At 35.8% G+C, this 24,780-nt stretch overlaps 1 protein-coding gene across 1 annotated transcript; it reads left to right on the forward strand.

Annotated features, from left to right (window-relative positions):
* Window positions 1-23,537, forward strand: atp13a1 (ATPase 13A1). The gene is made up of 25 exons (XM_073849513.1): window positions 1-462; window positions 668-757; window positions 2,412-2,675; window positions 2,921-3,076; window positions 4,245-4,314; window positions 4,974-5,080; window positions 5,162-5,291; window positions 6,339-6,394; window positions 6,586-6,712; window positions 7,522-7,659; window positions 7,745-7,865; window positions 8,244-8,401; window positions 11,850-12,025; window positions 13,508-13,618; window positions 13,703-13,828; window positions 14,383-14,491; window positions 14,598-14,791; window positions 14,895-14,991; window positions 17,831-18,012; window positions 19,134-19,248; window positions 19,331-19,527; window positions 19,616-19,758; window positions 21,204-21,315; window positions 22,229-22,372; window positions 23,003-23,537. The coding sequence occupies exons 1-25, from the start codon at window positions 142-144 to the stop codon at window positions 23,111-23,113; spliced, it is 3,555 nt and encodes a 1,184-aa protein (XP_073705614.1). The 5' UTR covers window positions 1-141; the 3' UTR covers window positions 23,114-23,537.
* The last annotated feature ends 1,243 nt before the right edge of the window (window positions 23,538-24,780 follow it).

The following is a 24,780-nucleotide window of genomic DNA, read 5'->3' on the forward strand; positions in this document are numbered from 1 at the left end:
GCTGTCGTATGTGTCTGAAATTTTTCAGAAATCTGTAGAGTGGGCAGACAACAGGCCGGTGCGAAGCTGCCTTTTTACCATCAGCGCCTGCAAGGAGGAGGTGGAGAGTAGGAGGGTCGACGGAGGAAGGCACACTCTAGAATGGATGTAGCTAAAAAAGAGGGAAATATGGCCGCAGACGGCGTTGACGGGCCGGGGAGGACGCAGACGCGCGCACCGAGCGATGATCTGGTGAGATCAGTGTCTCTCCACAACCGCAGGCCACGCGTTCTGCACGGCACGGTGTTCCCGTTTCTCCTCCTCTACCCAGGCTGCTTATATACGTGGTTTGGAGTTTACGGGGCTTCCGAGTACGCTGAGGCTGGCCTGCTGGCGCTCGCCGCTCTCGGGATCGCGCACGTCCTGACCGTGCTTTCTGGCTACTGGTCCGTGCACGCGCACTGCTGGCTCACCTGCTCGAAGGTGACTAATGTCATAAAAACATATATGTGCATTGTAAACATTGAATATAAATGTTGTTTTGAAAGACCAGTGTATTTGAGTGATCGCTTTTATTGCTTATATTTTACTTGGCTTGATGTAATTCATACATTCAGCCATATGTTTGGGACATCTCATCATTTTGTACAGTAAGCTGACTGTAATTGTACAATTATATTTACAACAGGAGTCTGACCCAGCCAAAGCCACATTTGCAAAAGTTATACCAACACCCAACAATGGTTCAGCTGAATTGGTGCCTCTTCTGAGGGATAAGGTGAGATCTTATTTTTTGTTTCTTTGAATACTCTGGTGTTCCTCATTTAGGGGTCACACTTGTGATCCTAGGCTGTCACAACAAACCGAAGGCAATAAGCACATTGTGGTTTGTTTTCCTTAGTTGTGTATAAGAGTATTTTCAAGCATAATTGCTTACTTTATGTAGCTTTTGAATTTGGATAGATATTTTTACATTATTAAAGACTATTTCATCTTGGCTGATTTGTAGATCGAGCCCTAAAAAATTGTGATGTGTTTTCGTATTTTTCATACACTACCAGTCAAAAGTTTTTGAACAGTAAAATTTTTAATGTTTTTTTTTTTTTTAAGAAGTCTCTTGTGCTCACCAAGCCTGCATTTATTTAATGTAAAGCACAGCAAAAACAGTAATATTGTGAAATTTTTAATATTTAAAATAACTGCTTTCTATTTTAATATATTTTAAAAAAGTAATTTATTCCTGTAATTTTTTAAGCTGACTTTTCAGCATCATTACTCCAGTCTTCAGTGTCACATGATCCTTCAGAAAGCATTCTAATATGCTGATTTGCTGTTTAAGAAACATTTATTAGTAGTAGTAGTAGTATTATCAGTATTTAAAACAATTGAGTAATTTTTTTCAGGATTCTTTGATGAATAGAAAGATTCAAAAATCAGCATTTATCTGAAATAAAAAGCTTTTGTAACATTAACATTGTAACATTCTTTTTTGGGAAAGAAGTAGAAATCTTTAGAAATTAATATTTTTATTTAGCAAGGATGCTTTAAATTGATCAAAAGTGCTAAATGCATTTTATAATGTTACAGAAGATTTCTATTTCAGATAAATGTTGTTCTTCTGAGCTTTCTATTCATCAAAGAAACTTGAAAACATTCTACTCAGTTGTTTTCAACATAATAATAAATGTTTTTTGAGCAGCAAATCAATTTTAGAAAGGTTTCTGAAGGATCATGTGACTGCAGTAAAGATGCTAAAAATTCAGCTTTGAAATCAAAGGAATAAATTACATTTAAAATATATTCAAATAGAAAACAGTTATTTTGCATAGTAAAAATATTTATAAGTACTTTGGATCAAACAAATACAGGCTTGAGCAGAAGAGACTTCTTTAAAAACATTAAAAACTTACTTTGATTGGTAGTGATGAGTTGATGGCCTGTGAATTATAAATGCATGAGTGTACTAGAAATGCATCATCATTCAGTGGATCTCAATACATTATTTCCGATTCATTTCCTTTAACAGTCATTTTTCTCAACCATGAAAATCAAAAGTGACTATTTTTCGTCATTTGTAATCACATCCATGTTTTTATGTTTGTGTAAGTTTAGGTAGTTTCATATTATTGAAGTAAGATGTTTTAAACAATCAAAACTTAAAACTATCAGAGAAATAAATTAAATAATGCATTAATAGCTATTTTAGTATTCGTCTTATTATTTGTAATTTATTTTTAATGCTTTGTAGGGTCTCAAATGTTTATTATACAGGTGTCACATTCACCATTCAAAAAAATCTAAGATTTCCCAGTATTTAGATGTCAGATTTTTAAATATCTGTTTCAATGCATCGGTCAAAGGTGTGAAAAGCCTAATTTTTAGGTTATAACAGATGAAAAATTTATATTTAAAGCCTTTATTTTTTTGTGCAGGATGAGGATGGAGTGGAAAACCTGTCCTTTGAGTTCCAAAAGATTCGTTACGTGTACGACAGCAAGGAGAAGAAAAGCTTTCTACCGGTGGCGTTTCCCATCAACTTTCCCTTGAGTCATTTCCAAAACTGGAAAGGTTATCAAGAAGAGGATCAGTTACGGGCTGCAGAGAAGCGCTATGGCACTAACCGTGCAGAGATGGTGGTGCCGGACTTCCTGGAGCTCTTCAAGGAGAGAGCCACAGCACCCTTCTTTGTCTTCCAGGTACATGCGCAGAGCACGCGGTTTAATTGCACTGATTTTTATTGAGCTTTTGCATGATGAGTTGATGGCCTGTGAATTATAAATGCATGAGTGTACTAGAAATGCATCATCATTCTGTGGATCTCAGTCCCGGTCCTAAAAGCTTTTTACCACTGAAACTGCATCGAATTTACATCCTGGGTCCATGATTGTGAAACACCAGCCTGTGAGTGTGTTATGAACAGTATGTTTTTGTTCCCCCGCAGGTGTTTTGCGTGGGTCTCTGGTGTTTGGATGAGTACTGGTACTACAGCGTCTTTACACTCTTCATGCTTGTGGCTTTTGAAGCATCTCTGGTGCAGCAGCAGATGAGGAACATGTCAGAAATCCGCAGAATGGGGAACAAACCTTACATGATCCAGGTAACTGCAGTGACATTCAGCTTCCAGCTCCAGTTTTGGTTCAGCTGTAACTGTTGAAATGTTCTTAATAAAGCATATTGTGCTGGTTCTGTCTTCTAATTGGTCAATACAGCGTTCCCTACACTACACTACCAGTCAAAAGTTTTTGAACAGTAAAATGTTTAATGTTCTTTAATGAAGTCTCTTCTGCTCACCAAGCCTGCTTTTATTTTATCCAAAGTACAGCAAAAACATTAAAATGTTTTCTATTTGAAATGAATGTTTTCTGTTTGAATATATTTTACAGTGTAATTTATTTCTGTGATTTCAAAGCTGAATTTTAGCATCATTGCTCCAGTCACATGATCCTTTAGAAATCATTCTAATATTTTGATTTGTTGCTCAAAAAACATTTATTATTATGTTGAAAACGGTTGAGTAGAATTCTTCGAATCTTCGATTTCTTCGATGAATAAAAAGTTCAGAAGAACAGCATTTATCTAAAATAGAAAGCTTTTGTAACATTAAAAATGTCTTCATCATCACTTTTGATCAATTTAATGTATCCTTGCTAAATAAAAGTATTATTATTTAATTTCTTCCCCCCCGCAAAAAACTTTTGAATGTAGTGTATAATGTTGCGAAAGCTTTTTATTTCAGATAAATCAAAGAATCCTGAAAAAACAATTGAATATTGTTATAAATATTGTTTTAAATATTGATAATAATAATAATAATAATGAATGTTTCTTGAACAGCAAAACAGTGTTTTAGAATGATTTCTGAAGGATCATGTGACACTGAAGACTGAAGTAATGATGCTGAAAAAATAGTTTTGATCACAGCAAGAAATTAAAATTTAAAATATATTCAAATTATTATCAATTATTTTAAATACTAAAAATATTTCTGAATTTTTCTGTCTTTGCTGTACTTCAGAGCAAATAAATGCAGGCTTGGGGTGCAAAAGAGACTTACAAGATCTTTCAGTTCAAAAACTTTTGACTGGTTGTGTATATATTTTTTTCCCGAAAGTATGCCGCTTAAAGAACATAACGCTGAGGCTGATCTTGCCATTACTGTCTTCAAGATATGGCACATCCTATCTTGCTTTATTGATTGGTTAATAAACAGACTAAGAGAGAATCAGAGAGAGATGTATAATTTGAGCTCTTTTCATTTGTAACAGGTCTATAGGAACAGAAAATGGAGGCCGGTATCCAGTGATGAACTAGTTCCTGGAGACATTGTCTCAGTTGGTGAGTTTCATGGAATCTGAATGCATACAGTGGGCCAAAAATATTTGTACATCTGAGACATGCATAAAAAAGGCTGTATCTGTATTTTAATTAAAAAATTGATAGCAAAATCACATTCACAATAATTTTTTGATCGATGCTTGATCAAAACTGACAGTAAAGGCTTAATATTTTTGTGAAAAAAAGGTTTCCACAAAAATATGAAGCAGCACATCTGTTTTCAACATTGATGATACTGTTTCTTGAGCATCATATCAGAATATTAGAATGATTTCTGAAAGATCTTGTGACACTGAAGACTGGAGTAATGATGCTAAAAATTCAGCTTTGATCACAGGAATAAATTACATTTTATTATATATTGCAATAGAAAACTGCTATTTTACAATATTACTATTACTGTTTTTACTGTATTTTTGATCAAATGAGCATAGGAGACTTCTTTCGAAAACATACTGACCCCAAACTTTTAAACGATAGGGTATACTGTTCAAAATTAAGATACAAGGTAGAATTTGGCGTTTGGTTGTCACACGTTTGTAGTTAATGTGATAATCTAAACCTGTTGTTACTACACTAGTACTGACTTCATATATCCAATAAAAATCGAAATGTTAATTTAATATGTTAATAAGTGTCTATTTCTCATGTCATCACAGGACGTTCTCCTCAAGATAACCTGGTTCCCTGTGACGTGCTGCTACTGAGAGGCCGCTGCATTGTGGATGAGGCCATGCTCACAGGAGAGTCTGTACCTCAGATGAAGGTGAGTCTGGCTGCTGTCTCCACAGAATCAGCAGCAAAATCTGCTGTCACTAATTACCTGTGTTATGTCTGTACTCTGTAGGAGCCTGTAGAAGACCTGGACCCTGACAGGATCTTGGACCTACAAACAGACTCCCGTCTCCACATCATCTCAGGAGGGACCAAAGTGGTTCAGCACAGCCCGCCTCTCCGAGCCAGTGCAGGACTAAAACGTTAGTACTCATAGCTGTGATTTAGTCCTCAAAAACCTTTACATGTGCTTTAGCTCTTAATATAACTTAAAGGGATAATTCACCCAGAAAATAAAATTCTGTCATTAGTTACTCTTATGTCATTCCAAAACCATAGGAGCTTTGCTTATGTTCGGAATACAAATTAAAAGAACATTCCATTTTTTTTGGAAATAGGCTCATTCTCCAACTCCCCCCGAGTTAATAAGTTGAGTTTTACCTTTTTGAAATCCATTCAGCCGTTCTCCTGTTCTGGCGATATCACTTTTAGCATAGCTTAGCATAGATCATTGAATCCTATGAGACCAATAGCATCGCGTTCAAAAATAACCAGTGAGTTTTGGTATTTGTCCTATTTAAAACTTGACTCTTCTGATGGTCTTAGTACACGATATAACTACAGAAGAGTCAAGTTTTAAATAGGACAAATATGGAAACTCACTGGTCATTTTTGAACGCGATGCTATTGGTCTAATAGGATTCAATGATCTATGCTAAGCTATGCTAAAAGTGATATCGCCAGAACAGGAGAATGGCTGAATGGATTTCAAAACGGTAAAAATCAACTTATTGACTCGGGGGGAGTTGGAGAATGAGCCTGTTTCCAAAAAAAGTGGAGTGTTCCTTTAAGATATTTTAGATGAAATGCAAGAGATCTCTGACCCTGCATAGACAGCAAGGGTCCTACCACATTTAAGGTCCAGAAAGGTAGTAAGAACATTGACAAAATAGTCCATGTGACATCAGTGGTTCAATCAAAGTTTTATGAAGCTACTAGAATACTTCTTGTGCGCAGTCAAAACTAAAATAACAACTTTTTTAGCTCTTAGCTCTCGGATTTCATCAAAAATATTATAATTTGTGTTCTGAAGATGAACGAAGGTCTTACAGGATTGGAACGACATGAGAGTGAGTAGTTAAAGACAGAATTTTCACTTTTGTGTGAACTATCCCTTTAATCATTTTAAATGATTAACAATGATTTTAAAAATTGTTTGTAATTATACTAATTTTTCTGTCTTTTCACAGCTGTAGACAATGGCTGTGTTGCATATGTTTTGCGGACGGGGTTCTACACTTCTCAGGTGAGGTGCTTGATCAAGCGACATGTTTTTGAAAATTATTTCTTTGAACATTTTGCGGTCTGTTTGTTTGGAGAACAGTGAAATATTGACAAAGCAATTCAACAAATAATGATTAATAGGGTTGGAAAGAATGAGTCGCAACACTTAGATTTGTATTTGAAAAATGTCTAAACCATTGTTTTTGTTTTTAGGGCAAATTATTGAGGACGATTCTGTTTGGTGTGAAGAGGGTAACAGCCAACAACCTGGAGACTTTTATCTTCATTCTTTTCCTGTTGGTTTTTGCCATTGCAGCAGCTGTGTATGTTTGGGTTGAAGGTGAGTCAAGTAATTATTTGATTATTAATTGTTCAGTTTTGTACTGCTTCTTTAAGTTGACTTGTCCATTTTGAAAAATGTGTTGTGTGCATGTTTTTTGTTTCGCAGTAACGCATTTATTTTTTATTTTTTCACTTATTTAAATTTTCATTCTTTTTTTTTTCTAATTTTATTTCCTGTTTTTTGGTAATGTCACTTGTACTCTATATAAGTCTCTGTTGGGTTTTGTTCCCTCTAAGCAACTTTTTTGGAAATTTGTTTCAGTTTTGTATAACCATTCAAAATTTTGGTTTTGATAAAAAAAAAAAAAGTTTTAATAAAAAAAAAAAAAACACTCTTATGCCCACCAAGGCTACATTTATTTAATGACATACAGTAAATATATTGTGAAATATTTTTACCATTTAAAATAACTTAATTAAAATGTAATTTATTCCTGTTATCAAAGCTGAATTTTCAGCATCATTACTCCAGTCTTCAGTGTCACATGATCCTTCACAAATCATTATAGTATGCTGATTTGCTGCTCAAGAAACATTTTACATTATCATATTATAAATGTCTTTACTGTCACATTTGATTAAATTAATTTTTATTTATGAATAAATATGAAATAATTAATTTTTTTTAATTTGGACAAATCTCAAAACCTTTAAACGGTAGCCTATGTTTGATTTGCATATGTGTGATATGAAATTGCTTGCATATAAACAGCATATTGCACTGTTTCACTGTTTTATGCTTGGTCCTAGAGGAGCATTATATATTATGTATCAGCTGTCTCATACTTCATTTTCCTTGTCTTTCAGGGACAAAGGACCTGAGCAGAAACAAGTATAAGCTGTTTTTGGAGTGCACTCTGATCCTGACGTCAGTAGTGCCTCCTGAATTACCCATAGAGCTCTCACTGGCTGTTAACACATCTCTAATAGCCCTGGCCAAACTCTGTGAGTGGCTGCACTGAATTCAACAGAATTGTCCCATAACCTCACTATAGTTTAACACTTATCCTCTAATATTCTTCCCTTACAGATGTGTTTTGCACAGAACCTTTCAGAATCCCCTTCGCTGGGAAAGTGGAGATTTGCTGTTTCGATAAAACTGGCACCCTGACAAGTGACAGCCTGGTGGTTCGTGGCGTTGCAGGACTCAGGTAAAGTCTGAACAACTTGCAAAACGACCATAAAAAGTCTGCCTTTTTCTTTTTTGACCCATTTCACAGAAACTGATCATGTGTTGCTATAGCTATTGATATATTACCTATACAACATATTACCTTGACATTTAACGCATCTTCACATCTTCTTTTTTTTGGACAACGTAATAAATGTCTCTTTATTTTCTCCTCTTTTTAAAATTAAAGAAATGCCATTGTGTTTTTTTGCTATTAGATCAAATGGGAGCACAAAAATTATGTTTGATGTACTTCCTGTTCACCAAAATTGAAGTTTACCCAACTATGATGACTTTGGGGAACCCCAGAAATGTGAAAAGCACATCCATAGTCTTTTTCTGTTCCTCTTTTTCTTAGGGATGGGAAACAAGTGATGCCAGTTTCAGATATTCCAGTGGACACTCATCGGGTGGTGGCTACGTGTCATTCGCTAGTCACGCTAGATGATGGGCAGCTGGTGGGCGATCCACTGGAGAAGGCCATGCTGACAGCAGCAGATTGGACACTCACTAAAGGTTTGATTTAAACCCAGATCTGTTCACACAAACTCGGAGGCTTTGCTACATATGATCATTAAATGTAGGGCTGCACGATGATTGTTTTGCTCAAAATGTATAATCACAATATAGTAGGGCTGTCAAATGATTAAAATTTTTAATCAGATTAATCAGAATTTTCAGTGGATTAATCATGATTAATCATTACTTGCAACTACACCTGAATCCTAACCATTTTTTTTTCTGAAATGCATCCATCTAGGGCTGGGCGATTTTTTCGATTAATTCGAATTTACGTTTTAAGACGATTTAATTTTTTATTAAATCGAGGATTTTTTAATTAAGAGGCAATATTGTCCGACCACATGATGGCGCGCCTTACTAACCGCTGTATTCAGAACGGAAAACAAATAACGCGTTCTGGTAAAATAACGTGAGTCACTTGGACATGATTAGCTTGCTAGCAAGTTAGCCTGTTATATTACATACAATTTCACTTATCACATAAACAGAGTAGAGAGATGATTGAAGACAATAGCGAATTATTTGCATATCAAGGCTCGAGCGCGACCAGCATATTTGTATTTGCGCTGAGTGGAGCTTCAAAGGTTTCTATGTGTTTTGCACGTTGACTAATGTATCTCAAGTGTAGAGAGTGTAAATAAGAGACTGAATGGGCAGTAGCTTCGTTTATTATAATAGAGCTTTGTGATATTGCGAACTAAGATGAGTGACAGCTTTTAGTCATTTTTAAGGGAGTTTGTAAACGAGATATTGATTTATTATAACAGTTAAATAAACAAGAAGTTATTATTAAGTGACTTACATTGTCTGACTATAAGACTATTGCCTGATTTTGCTCTATTTTGTCGTCAAAAGTGGTCTGAAACAAGTCACAGCTGAGCCGCTGCGCATCTCCACTCAAACACAGCGGTGTTTCGTTTATGAATGAACGTGCGTTTTTAAACGAATCTAGTGAAATTATTCAATTTCCCGTTCATTAAGAGTCACTTGCATTATTCTTGAATGAACCATCCGTTCAAACGAATCAAATGAATATGATTCAGTAATTAAATCAGTGTCTTACCACCACCTGCTGGCAGATCGTTTCAGTTATTTAAATCATTTAATATTTCTGTGTTCAAAATTGTATATTTTTGTATACGATATAAGTCCAAGAGAAAAGCATGGAAATATATATTTTCCTCCCATCTCATATTTATTTGTCTTACAAACATTTACTGTGTCTGGTATGATAAGAATGGGGCCTGGTGGAAAGCGATCACTGATGCAGGTGCAATGTATACTGCAAAATATATGGTGCCCATATATATTGTGGAAAAGCTGGGGTTTCTTTACATGCTAAAAGTAGTAGGGGGGAAAAAATCGATTTAAATCGTAAATCGGATTTTTTGTGAAAAAAATCGGGGATTTTATTTTTAGGCCATATCGCCCAGCCCTACATCCATCCATCAATTATGGTGAAGAAAAAAAATGCCGCGCTGGTGGAAACAACACAAGACTTTCGCTTTTACTTTCGAGAGCGGCTCGGATGGCGCAGCTGGAAGAGATCCGTGTTCAATCGCACGCAGTAGGCTGAAACTTGCCACAAAATACCGGCAAAATAAATAATGAATGTGTCGGGGAAAGAGTAAAGACATATCTGAATTATTTATTAATAAAGTGTATTCTGAGTCAATGTCGCAAAGATCCTGACTTAAAATCTCCTTTTTGGACGCGCCTTGAGAGAGACATTTATCTTTACGGATTACACAATGAACAAGTTTTTGTTTTCGATTTGTTTTATTTCGTTAAGTAATAGGAATTTAAAGCTTTCTATAGATATTTTTATCATGTCTGTGAGGCATGCATTTCGCTTTATTTTTGTTAAGCACTTCAGTTCAAGAATGAGACGACAGAAAGCGCATCATTTTTGTTTTCTTTATTTTATAAAAACACTAACGTTTTTTGATGTATTACTCTTTACTTTGTGAGCACAAATGAAAGATAATTTTAAATTGCTTCCACTGAAAAACTGCAAGTGATTGCGCTGGTGCCACGATGACCTGCAAAGCGGCTTTATCTCTCTCCGCACAAACTATTGGCCTAGTCGCGCACATTTATCTTTAATGTTTAAACTATACTTGAACTGTTTTTTATCTATAGATTTTATTTTAGGCAAGTCGTGATGATTTGAGAAGGCAAACTGATCAAACAGGCTATGACCAGTCTTCCGTTGGGCGCTGTTCATTAAAAAAACAAAAACTTATATTTAACGAACAAAAAATGCTCCAAACTTTTTTCTAAATTAACTAAATAAAAAACGAAACTAAATATATACACTTTGCCATTGCATACAAAATTGAACTAAGGGGGATTTTTTTTTTCCCGTCAATTGCTTTGATATCACTGTGTCAGTCAGCGCTCTTTCGAGAATGAACCCATCATAACTATGCAGATGTAATTCCCAAAACATAAGAAAAACGAAAGTTTAATTCAAATTCTGAATGGATTATAGCATGGAAAGTGCAAGGCGCGCTCCCCTTATTATCACTAAAAGCGTCACAAATAGAGATCTCACAAAGTTTCGTTACAATCAATAAAGCTTTCTAAACTACACAATGAATCTTTTATTTACATCGCGTCTGCACTTAGTCATGAGATGATTCACGAGCGCGTAAAACGGCAACAAAAACCGATCTGGCGCTTTCAGCGGTGAGTGAATTCTGACAAACTGTTTCTAATTTTTTGAAATCAACACTTCTCAACGCTGCAAAAACACGCTGGATTGTTTGCCAGATCTTCAATTGCTTTGCTTTGGTTTGAGGGTATATAGCACCATCTACCCCAGTAGAACCGGGCCTAAGCTTGGCTATAACCACTCCAGTTGCAGAGGGGCTGTCGGCCAGGCTTGTACTTGTTAACTGTACCATCATCATTCTTTTTATATTTGAATCTGTCCATAGGCTCACCTTGCTCTATCTCGCCTCTAGCTCCCCAAACACTTTCCTGATAAATAATTCGTCACACTGCGCATGCGTGAAATGCGTTAAAAAAATTGACGTAATTAACGGCAACAAAATAATTAACGCCATTAACGCGTTATTTTTGACAGCCCTACAATATAGTCAAAAGAACATAAAATCTGCATTGGCAACCCAGTACTTGAAAGCTTGTGAAGCCTTGTTACCAATAGAAGATAATGGAAAAGTGGGAGATAAAGGAATGTTGAGAGGGGGTAATAAAATATCACAGACAATTTGTAGAGAGAAGCAGTAATTATTCTTGCATCCCTATTTAGTAAGTTTGTACATTTCCATCAAGTTGGTTTTATTTTTATCTGTCAAAATGTCAGAAAAAGTTGTCCTCATTTTGAGTAATTGACAGAACATGTTTAGTTAACCCAGCATATAGTATACATACTTGAATTCTTGATGTTTTACATGGTTTCTGTCCATTTATGTAGATGAGAAGGTGTTTTCTCGCAGCATAAAGACTCCGGGGCTGAAGATCCATCAGAGGTTTCATTTCGCTAGTGCTCTAAAGAGGATGTCAGTGCTGGCATCATATGAGCGGATGGGCTCCTCTGAGCTTTGCTATATCTCAACCGTTAAAGGTGCACCAGAGACCCTCAAAGACATGGTGAGCATCTCTTTTGCTCTTTAGGTATATATCTGCTACACTGCTGAAAGTTCGCTCTGTTTTTCAGCAGATCTGTGCTGGCACTGACAAACAATGATAACACTGCTAAAGTCCACATGTTTTTTAGCTTAGTATAAGAACTTCTGCTCCCTCACACACTTTAGTTACAGAGTTATCTTTATTTACACTGGGTTTTGACCAAAACCAAAGTCAAGTGGTTGACAGAACAATTAGTTGATCATTTAGTCTAGGAAACCTTGTAAAATTGCTTTTAGCGATTCATGATATAGGGGGGAAAAAACATCACATGGTGACTTTTTATTCCATAGGAAAAATACAGGAGTTTGCAAATAATTCATCATTCTAGAATAATTGAGGAGTGTTTCTGCATAGAGAATAAAAATGTTAGTTAAAAAGGATTAGTTTACTTCCAGAACAAAAATTTACAAATAATGTACTCACCCCCTTGTCATCCAAGATGTCTTTCTTTCTTAAGTCGTAAAGAAATAGTTTTTTTTTTTGAGGAAAACATTTCAGGAATGTTCTCCTTATAGTGGACTTCAACGGTGCCTGCGAGTTTGAATGTCCAAAATGCAGTTTAAATGCAGCTTCAGGGCTCTACTTGTTCCCAGCTGAGGAATAAGGGTCTTATCTAGCGAAACAATTGGTTATTTTCTAACAAAAGTTAAAGTTTATATACTTTTTAACCTCAAATGCTCGTCTTATCTAGCTCTGCTTGAACTCTGTGTATTCCGGTTCAATACAGTTAGGGTATGTCGAAAAACTACCATCTCATTTTCTCCTCCCACTTCAAAATCATCCTACATTGGTGCAGAAGTACTGACCCAGTGTTAACAAAGGGAATGTGCAAAGATCATCAAATGCCCTTTAGAAAAAAAAAAGGTAAAACAGTGATGTAGGACGATTTTTAAGTGAGATGGGAGTTTATCGACATACCCTAACTGTATTGAACCGGAATACACAGAGTTCAAGCAGAGCTAGACAAGACGAGCATTTGTGGTTAAAAAGTGTAGAAATTGTAATTTATGTAAAAAATAACCGATCGTTTTGCTAGACAAGACCCTTCTTACCTGGCTGGGATCGTTTAGAGCCCTTTGAAGCTGCATTTAAACTGCATTTTGGAAGTTCAAACTCGAGGGCACCACTATATGGAGAAAAATCCTGAAATGTTTTCCTCAAAAAACATAATTGCTTTACGACTAAAGAAAGAAAGACAAGAACATCTTGGATGACAAGGGGGTGAGTACATCATCTGACATTTTTGTTCTGTAAGTGAACTAATCCTTTAAAAACAAAAGATGAAAATACTTTTTACTCTGAAGATTTTCATATATCTCAAATTTTAATTGTTGCTGCCATTTTGTCCTGAAATTGAGATAATTATTTTATACATTATGACTTCGGACATCTGAATAGCTGCTATAGATTGGTGGTTCTGAATAATAAGACGTTGTTTTTCAGTTCTCTGAGTGTCCGGCCAGCTATGACGAGGTGCACAGAGAAATGTCACGGGAGGGAGCCAGAGTTCTCGCATTGGGATACAAAGAGATGGGCCACCTGAGCCATCAGCAGGTATTCAGCAGCGATCACTGAATGAATGCTAAACGTCACATTTACACATGCCCTGTTGTTTATCACAGTCTGTTGTGTGTGCAGGTGAGGGAGGTGAGCCGTGACATGCTGGAGTGCGACCTGCGCTTTGCAGGGTTCATGGTGGTGTCCTGTCCTCTCAAGACAGACAGCAAAGCAGTCATCAGAGAGATACAAGAGGCCTCACACCATGTGAGTGGATTAACTGCATATATTAACAGTTAAAGAGATAGTAGAAAATTCATTCGTTCGTTAAACCCGTAAGCGTTCATCTTCAGAACACAAATTAAGATATTTTTGATGAAATCTGTGAGCTTTCTGACCTTGCATAGACAGCAACACAGCTACCACCTTCAAGACCCAGAAAGGTTGTAAGGTCATTGTTTTTGTTTTCTTTGCACACAAAAAGTACTCTTTAGCTTCATAAAATTATGGTTGAACCACTGATGTCACATTGACTATTTTGTAGTAATGTCCTTACTACCTTTCTGGGTCTTGAACTTGTCAGTTGCGTTGCTGTCTATTGAGGGTCTGAAAGCTCTTGGATTTCATTAAAAATATCTTAATTTGTGTTCTGAAGATGAACGAAGGTCTTACAGGTTTGGAACCACATGAGGGTGAGTAATTAATGACAGAATTCTCATTTTAAGGTGAACCATGTCTTTAACAGTTAATATGTCTGTATTATCCAAACATTAAGGAATATTTTTCTAGCATTTCTAACATTTGTCACTCTCTGTCCACAGGTTGTAATGATCACAGGTGACAACCCTCTAACAGCGTGTCATGTGGCCAGAGAACTGCATTTTATTCAAAAAGAGCACACACTTATACTACAGCAAAGCCCCAATCAAGGTGTGTGACGTACTTGACACTGAATACTGCACTAAAAGTGCTGGAGGAACATTTTAAATCAATGTCTCACTCAATCCGCTCACCTGTCTGTTTATGATTTTTGCAGCTGAATGGCAGTGGGTGTCCATAGACAACAGCGTGTGCCTCCCTCTACCTACTTCCTCAGTCCCAGATTTGATCAGGCGGTATGACCTCTGTGTGACAGGAGAGGGACTAACCAGGTTGACCTATGAAACCCCGTTACTCAACGCGCTGCTTCCTCATGTGCGAGTCTTTGCTCGCGTCAGCCCTAAACAGAAGGTCAGCTTTGCATGTTTCAGAAGCCTTTCCTGATAGTTGAATGATCAGGATCTGTAGTCATGGTTAAGCAGGTTTAACAATGTTGATTTTCCTGTCTGTGCAGGAGTTTGTCATAACTAGTCTGAAGGGACTGGGTTTCGTTACGCTGATGTGTGGAGATGGCACAAATGATGTTGGTGCACTCAAACATGCCCACATAGGTAAGTCAGTAAACATGCCTGTTATGAATTACACTATGTGTAATTTACAAATCCAAGACTATGTAGAGAAAGAAATGTTTGGGGTTCAAAACATGCTGAGAACTATCAGCAAAATGTCATGGATGGTTCGTCACTTGGTTTTGTTTAAAGCAACCAAAAACTGTGATTCTTATAATTGAAATGGACGTTTGCAGTCAGGTCATATTTTGTTAAAATCACACTACCAGTCAAAAGTTTTTGAACAGTAAGTTTTTTTTATGTTTTTTAAAGAAGTCTCTTCTGCTCACCAAGCCTTTAGCATTTAGTTGATCCAAAATACAGAAAAAGCAGTAATATTGTGAAATAATTTTACAATTTAAAGTACCTGCTTTCTATTTGAATATGTTTTAAAATTTAATTCAAATTTAATTTATTCTTGTAACTTCAGAGTTTCACATGATCCTTTAGAAATCATTCTAATATGCTGATTTTCTGTGTTCAAGAAACATTTTTTTATTATTATTATTATTATTATTAATATTTAAAACACACTACACCATTCAAAAGCTTGGAGTCAGTATAATTTTTTTTGGGGGGGGGGGATTATAGAAATGAATACTTAATATACTTAATCAAAAGTGATGATAAAGATGTTTATAATGTTACAAAAGATTTCTATTTCAGATAAATTCTGTTCATCTGTACTTACTATTCATCAAAGAAACCTGAAAAAATTCTGCTTGGCTGTTTTCAACACAATTTGAACAGCAAATTAGAATATAAGATAATGATTTCTGAAGGATCATGTGACTGGAGTAATGATGCTAAAAATTCAGCGTTAAAAATACAGGAATAAATTACATTTTAAAATATATTCAAATAGAAAACAGTTAATTTTAGTAAAAAATATTCCAAAAGTTTTTGCTTACTTTGGATGAAATAAATGCAGGTTTGGTGAGCTGAAGAAACTTATTTAAAAAACATTAAAAATCTTTTGACTGGTAGTGTACAGAAAACTATTTATACTGTGTGTCGAAAATGTGTGATGATATAAAAGACAACATTTTCTTTATCATTTTCCACAATCATTAGCATTTATTTTGTCACTCAACTAAAGCCAATTCTTAAAAAATCTGAAAGATTTTTACTTTGCACTCTTACTTGTGTATTTTTACACACTGTAATTTTTAATTATTTATAATTTTAACAATTTATAATTATTTGTAGTGTGCGTTACACTGTAAATGTTGTTCTAGAACAGCATTTCTTTTATATTTGAATTGAAAATGGTAACTTTGACAGCCTCTCAATCAATCAATTAACTTTTTTTTTTTTATATATAGAAACTAAATGGGTCCATAGATTAAATAATAATAATTAACTAAAGTAATTATGATTTAAATTAAAATAATTACATTTTAGGAAGATGGATCTGTTGATTAATTGATTCTTTCCTTAAGATTGATCTTTTGGAATCCCACTCTTTTTTTTTTACAAATTAATTTCCCAATCATTTGTGAATTGTAATTAAGAATATTTTTGCTTACAGGTTCTACCTGATAAAATTTTAGAGCTTGGCATAACTATAAAAATGTCATTGAGAATTATAAAAAAGCCCATGGCCTTTTTAAAGTTTTTATTAAATCAAATAACTTATTCAGGTCTAGAAGTCACACTTTTAAAATGAATACTTCCTCATATATATCTAGGTTTTCCACAAATGTGGGAACGCTAATTCTTCAAAGACACCAAACAGTATTTGAGTGAATGCAAATGATTTAAAATCATTTAAAATGATCTTGAGGCCCCTTTGAAAGTTTGCTGAGGCCCCCTAGTGGGCTCCAGGTTGAGAACCACTGCTCAAAACAAGATATGAGTGTGTTAACTCTTTTTACAAACCAAGAGACAATTTCAAAGTCAGTTGATAGAATGGCACATTGTCTTGTGTTGAATCTGGAACATAATTAAATTCACACTATAAAGTCTAATGTGTCATATTTGATCAACAAAATTCCTCTTAAAGGCCCCTTTGGTTATCAACATGATCAGAACTTTGCTGTAAAACTGTTGTTCACAATCTACTGCATGCCTTCTGTCATCTGATTAATAGTTTATATATTTGTAACAAGTAATATACCTTTTAATATGGCATAAGTAGCACGGGTATATTTGTAGCAATAGCCAACAATACATTGTATGGGTGAAAAATTACAGATTTTTCTTTTATGCTAAAAATCATTAGGATATTAAGTAAAGATCTTGTTCCATGAAGATATTTTGTAAATTTCCTACAGGAAATATATCAAAATCTAATTTTTGATTAGTAATATGCATTGCTAAGAACTTCCTAAGAGCAATTTTCTTAATATTTAGATTTTTTTTTTTTACCCTCAAATTCTAGATTTTCAAAAGTTGTGAGTTTATATCTTATTTTATGTATTAGTAAAAGCAGAAAATATGTAGACGTCGCGCATTACTTATGAATTAGTGAGCGGAAAAGCAGGAAATTACACGATTTTGTAAAAACATCCTCATGAAGGCATCTTGCGTTTTCTTTCACACATTTCCTCTCTTTCACTTCACAATTCAGTACCAATAAATTATAATGAAAGGGAAAAGGGGTTATATTCCACACAGTTTTTTATTAGCATTTAACTTGTTTCCCTGATATGCACCAACAATTTTCACCCTCTCCAATCTAAAACAGACTCCTACTGTTTCTTTAAGAGGCCTATTTGTAAAAGACTTAATCTCATTAAATGTGTACACTACTGTCCAAAAATGATTTCATATGTCAGGCTTTACAGGTTTAATATACAATAGATGTACTCATACATAACATGTCCATTGTGTTTATCAGGTGTGGCGTTGTTAGCTAACGCCCCAGAGCACATGCCTGAGAAGAAGAGGAGAAGCAAAGACAAAGATTACTCCTCTGGGGAGCCCAAACCCCCAGTCCCGAGTTCAGGGGTCAAACTCAGCTCCCGTGCAGCCAGACAAAGAATGATAGCCCAGAGAGAGGAGCATCTCGCTGCACAGAAGGTAATATTTAAAGCAGCTCAAGTTTGAAAGTCAGCATTTAAAGAGACAGTTCACCCAAAAAAAAATTCTGTCATCATTTACTCACACTTGTGTTGAGTTCATTTCTTCTCCATTGCACAAAAGAACTCATTTCAAACCCGTAAGGCCGTGTTCACACTTGCCGTCCTTTTTCAAACTGCCAGCGTCTGTTTTACATTCTAATCCTATGGAGTAAACCATCTTTTCAAAAAAGCCCTAGCGCTTTTTTTAAACGCCACCGCCGGCGTCTTTTTTTGCAGCTCAGAGCGTCTTTTTAAGTTGAAAAAAGTTGAACTTTTTTGAAGAAAACGCCCTACGTCAAGCGCTTTTTTGACAGCTGACCAATGACAAGCGAGTAGCGGGACCTATCGTTTCCATAACAACAAAAACAAGAAGAAAAAACTGAGAAGTTGCCGGTAGATAAACTTATCGTACTAGTTTCAGAGCACAAGGAGTTGTATGATATGAGTAAACAACTCTATCATAATATACATCACAAAGAGGCTCTTTCTCGACATTTCTTCACCACACAGCACTACGCTACTGTTGCAGCTGTTGTTATAGCGACAAAAAGACACACTCGGCTGCTTTTTGTAACAGAACGCTGCCAGCTTTTTTTTTTTCCTAAAAAAACGCCCTAGTCAACTTTTTCTTGTCAAAAAAGACACCAAGTGTGAACACGGCCTAAGACCTTATTTTTTATGTTTGGAGCACAAATTAAGATATTTTTGATGAAATCCGAGAGCTTCAAGGCCCAGAAAGTTTTTTTTTTTTTTTTTTTTGTGCACACAACAAAGTATTTTCTTAGCTTCATAAAATTACTGTTGAACCACTCATGTCAAATGGACTATTTTGTTGATGTTCTTGGTACCTTCCTGGGCCTTGAACGTCCTTGGAAGGACCCTTGCTGTCTATGGAGAGTCGGAAAGCTCTCGGATTTCATCAAAAATATCTTAATTTGTGTTCCGAAGATGAACGGTCTTACAGGGTTTGGAACGACATGAGGGTGAATAATTAATGACAGGATTTTCATTTTTGGGTGAACTGTCCCTTTAAGCTTTGAACTATTTCCTCTAAATATGTAACCATGACTTGTGTCATAGGAGAGGATCAGTCAGGTGCTGCGAGAGCTAGAAGAGGATCAGATTCAGGTGGTTAAACTGGGCGATGCCTCCATTGCTGCTCCATTCACCTCAAAACTATCCTCCATACAGTGCAGTAAGTAACATGTTTTAGATCAGCTTGCGCTTGCATTAAGTCCTACGTACTTTTGGCCTAACATGTTCCCGTCTGTTTTCAGTCTGTCACGTGATTAAACAGGGGCGCTGCACTCTGGTGACCACCCTGCAGATGTTTAAGATCCTGGCGCTGAACGCTCTGGTTCTGGCCTACAGTCAGTCTGTGCTTTACTTGGAAGGGGTCAAATTTAGCGACTTCCAGGCAACACTTCAGGGCCTGCTGCTGGCCGGCTGCTTTCTCTTCATTTCAAGGTCAAAGGTGAGACTGTAGTGTTTTGTCAAGCTGCTTGTAGTTTATGATGGACCGAGTTTTGCTGACTGTAAACGATGTATGTTTTTCACCTCAGCCGTTGAAGTCTCTGTCCAAAGAACGGCCTTTACCGAACATCTTCAACCTGTACACTGTCCTCACAGTGCTGCTACAGTTTGCAGTCCATTTTTGCAGTCTGGTGTACCTCTACAAAGGGGCACAGAGCAGAAGCCCACCCAGGTATGAATGGAAATAGGATACTTAAAAGAGTAGTTCACTTCCAGAACAAAAATGTACAGATAATGTACTCACCCCCTTGTCATCCAAGATGTTCTTGTCTTTCTTTCTTTTGTCGTAAGTAATTGTTTTTTGAGGAAAACATTTCAGGATTTCTCTCCATATAGTGGACTTCTATAGTGCCCTCGAGTTTGAACTTCCAAAATGCACTTTAAATGCAGCTTCAAAGGGCTCTAAACAATCCCAGCTGAGGAAGAAGGGTATCTAGTGAAACGAGATATTTTCGAAAAAAATTTTACAATTTATATACTTTCTAACCTTGAAACCTCATCTTGTCTAGCTTTGAGTGAACTGTGAACTTTTGCGTGCATTCCGGTTCGTAACAAGTTAGGGTATGTCAAAAATCTCCCATCTTATTTTCTCCTCCACCTTTAAAATCACCCTACATCGCTTTTTTACCTTTTTTTTGTAAAGGGAGTTTGATCTTTGCATGTTCACTTTGTAAACACTGAGTCTGTACTTCTGCAGCGATGTAGGTAATTTTGAAGTTGGAGGAGAAAATGAGACGGGACTGTATTGAACTGGAACACACAGAGTTAAAAAGTTTATCAATTGTAAATGTTTTTCGAAAATAAACCCTTATTCTTTGGCTGGAATTGTTTAGAGCTCTTTGAAGGTGCATTTTAAACTGCATTTTGGAAGTTCAAACTCGGGGGCACCATTGAAGTCCACTATATGGAGAGAAATCCTGAAATGTTTTCCTCAAAAAACATAATTTCTATACAAGTGAAGAAAGAAAGACATTAACATCTTGGATGATAAGGGGGTGAGTACATTATCTGTAAATGTTTGTTCTGAAAGTGAACTACTACTTTAATGCCAAGTGGGATTTCCCAGTATCTTTACAAAAAAATCTTAAATCTTGCTAGCACTTGCATTTATATGATCAAAAATACAGGAAAAGGAGTAAAATTTTACATAATATAAAATAGCTTTTTTCTATTTGAATACATTTTAAAATGTAATTTTATTCATGTAATGCCAAGCTAAATTTTCAGCATCAATACTGAGTCTTCAGTGTCACATGATCCTTCAGAAATCATTCTAATATACTGATTGGCTGCTGCTTAATATTTTTGTGGAAACTGTGATAACATTATTTGAAATATACATTTTTTCTAACATTATAAATGTAGTTTATGACTTTTCGATCAGTAAATGTGCCCTTGATGAATTAAAGTATTAATTTATTTTCAAAAGTTTTTGGCCAATGGCTCATGTTGTCAGATATCGTCAACTGTCTTTAAAAATGCCTGTTTAGGCTTTTCAATGGGTACCACACATTCCTTACATGTGACGTCATTGTTCACATTTGTGTTTGATTTTCAAAACATTTGCAATCTGGCTTCATGTTTCTCTCTCTTATCCTTTTTTTCCCTCTCCTGCAGGAAAGAGCAGTTTGTGGACCTGTACAAAGAGTTTGAGCCCAGTCTCATTAACAGTACTGTATACATCATGTCCATGGCCATGCAAATGGCCACATTTGCCATTAATTATAAGGTACTTTCATTGTTACTTTGATGTCAATTACATATAATGATGATTTGTGATGAAATTACGCTGTATAGCACTTAAAGGGATAGTTCACCCAAAAATGAAAATTACCCCATGATTTAGTAACCCTCAAGGCATCCTAGGTGTATATGACTTTCTTCTTTTTAGACTAGTACAATCGGAGTGATATTAAAAAATGTCCTGTCTCCTCCAAGCAATGGCAGTGAATGGGTGTTAAGATTTTGAAGTCCAATAAAGTGCATCCATTCATCATAAAATTGCTCCACGTGGCTCCAGGTGGTTAATAAAGGCTTTCTGAAGTGAATCAATGTGTTTCTTTAAAAAAAAAATCCATATTTAATACTTTATAAACCATAATCTCTAGCTTCTGCTAAATGACGTACGCTTGTTCAAAAGAAAGTGGTGTTGCAGCAGATGTGAGAATATGCTAATCTTGTGAGAGCCAAGTTTTGTTTACAGCAAAGGAAAACCAGTCCCCTTTAAACTTATATCGCAATCCTCCAAAATTTTTCCTTTGAAATTCTCGTTTTGTACTTCTAATTTGAGACCGGAGTTTTGTTTTGCTTCCGCTTTCTCACCTGTGCTTCTGTGCTTAGTTTATAAAGTGTTAAATATGGATATTTTTCTTATACAAACACATTGATTCACTTCAGTAGGCCTTAATTAAACCCCTGGAGCCGTGTGGAGCACTTTTTATAATGGATGGATGCACTTTATTGGACTTAAAAATCTCAAACCCATTAACTGCCATTATAAAGCTTAGAAGAGCCAGGACATGTTTTCATGGGGTGATTTTCATTTTTGGGTGAACTATCCCTTTAATAGTCTCAGTTAAGAATAAATACACTGCAAGCACACCTGAGATTTGAGACCTGATTCAACACACTGTCTTGTTCAGGGTCATCCTTTCATGGAGTCTCTCACTGAGAATCGGCCCTTGCTGTGGAGCATCGGCATATCAGGGCTTGCCATAGTAGGGCTGCTAACGGGATCTTCGCCTGAATTCAATGAGCAGTTTGCCTTAGTGGATATTCCAACTGAGGTATGATTACTCCACACTATTCACATGGAAATGTGCTTGTATTTTAAGCATGCAGTTAAGGCTTGTTCACACCAAGAGTGATAACTCTAATTATATGTGACCTTGGACTACAAAACCAGTCATAAGTCGCACGGCTGTATTTGTAGTAATAGCCAGCAATCAGTGTATGGGTCAAAATTATAGGTTTTTCTTTTCTGCCAAAAATCAATAGGATTTTAAGTAAAGATCATGCTCCATAAAGATATTTTGTAAATTTCCTACTGTAAATATATCAAAACTATATGCATGCAATATGCATGGCTAAGAACTTCATTTGGACAACTTTAAAGGTGATTTTCTCAATATTTTGATTTTTTTTGGCTCCTTCAGATTTCAGATTTTCAAATAGTTGTATCTCAGCCAAATATTATCATGTCCTACAAAACCATACATCAGTGGAAAGCTTATTTATTCAGCTTTGAGATGATGTACACATCAAAACAACAAAAAAAGCTGACCTTTATGATGGTTTTTGTGGTCCAGGGTCACATATAACCTTATTAGCATCCACAACCTTCTGGTTATTATAAGCGTGTGCAGAAGTTTTGTCGTATGTCATGTTAATATGTTTTTATATTCTCCTCTTTGCAGTTTAAGTTAATAATAGCCCAGGTCCTAGTTGTGGATTTTGCCGCTGCCCTGTTGGTGGACAGACTTTTGCAGTTCCTGCTGGGCAAAGGAGCCCTAAGGTTTCCTAAATGAACTGTTATTGCCAACAGTCACCAAAGCAGCTGCTGCCCCTCGTGACCAGACTGTGAACGGGCTTTACAGGAACACGGTACTTGACTGGTGGCAAACTCTGCGAGATGCGAAAGGATGGGCGTGAAACTCAATACTGTACACACCCCAGTGTTTCCTTTTCCTCCCTGTCTCTTGTCTTTGCTCTGTCTTAATACTTTTAGCTTCATTTTCTTTTTTACTGACATCTTTAACCACCCCCTTCCTGCTCTGAAGGCCAAGAAAACTACAGTATTGTGTTGAGGGTGAGAGTGTGTTTGAGTGCGGTTGAAGCACACGGCTGTGTTGGGGCGTTCTGAAGAAGTGTTTCGTTTTTTGTTTTGAATTGTTTTCATCATTTTGTAAAAAGACAAATCTCAGAAAGACTTATAAATGACCAAAAAAAGCTGTTGATGTGTTTTTTTTATTTCCATCACTCTTTCTTATTGAAGACGGTGCCGATAGCCTAGTGGTTAGAGCACTGACGTATAGTGCAACTGCATCTCTGGCGACCGGTGTTTGAGTCCCGACTCGTGGTCCTTTGCCAATCCCATTCCCAACTCTCCACCCCACACTTTCCTGTCATTCTCTACTGTCCTGTCTGTTACAAAGCATATCTATATGATATTACATAAGCTAATACTGTAAGGAAAGTTCACTATTTTACAATGGCCGTTAAAGCTTTAAATCACATGTAAGAATGCAAATAATGAAATGATATGATTGCACGACATGGGGTGATTAGTTATAAAATACTGTCTGTTAATGGAATATTTCTTTATATGAACATTTCAACAGGCATATGGTAATAGAGCCTGAAGCTTTTCTCCAGATTATTATTATTTTTTTTTTTTTTTTCAAAAGAAAATGTTCAGTGAAAGAAAGGCCTTTACTTTCAGGAAATGTTGATTGTCAAGTTTAAAGATCATACTAAACTTCTATTTTTTTTTTTTTTTTTTTAATTACATACACCTTACAGAATTTGCAAAATGCTTATTATTTGACCAAAATAAGGGATCATATAAAATTCATGTTATTTTTTATTTAGTACTGACCTGAATAAGATATTAGAATTTGAAGATCAGGGTACATTTTTGTCTTCTGGGAAACATGCAAGTGTCTTCTGTAGCTTCTGAGGGAGTACAAAAGGAAAAAATACGATATTTAGGCGAAAAAAGAAAAATGTACACACCTTCTTTCTGATTAAAAGTTTACATCTCTCTGCTCTTAATGTATAAGCAAATGTTTTTCCTTCTGGAGCATCCGTGAGCATTTGAACCTTCTGTAATAGTTGCATATGAGTCCCTTAGTTGTCCTCAGTGTGAAAAGATGGATCTTAAAATCATAGTCATTGTTGGAAAGGGTTCAAATACAAAGAATTTGTGAGACCTGAAGGAATTTTCTGAAGAACAGCAGGCAGTTTAATTGTTCAGGACAAACAAGGGACTCATGAACAACTATCACTAAACAAAACAAAAAAACACGCACAGCTGTGGATCATTAAGGTAAGAACAAACTATTAAGAATCAATGGTACATATAAATTTTTAAAAATAATAATTTGTTATAAATTCAACTTATTTTCTCTTGTGGACTATATGTAAACATTTTGGGAAAAAAAACATCTTGTGAAATATTTATTCAGTCAGTATT

Source organism: Garra rufa, chromosome 1 (genome assembly GCF_049309525.1).
Source record: "Garra rufa chromosome 1, GarRuf1.0, whole genome shotgun sequence".
NCBI lineage: Eukaryota > Metazoa > Chordata > Actinopteri > Cypriniformes > Cyprinidae > Garra > Garra rufa.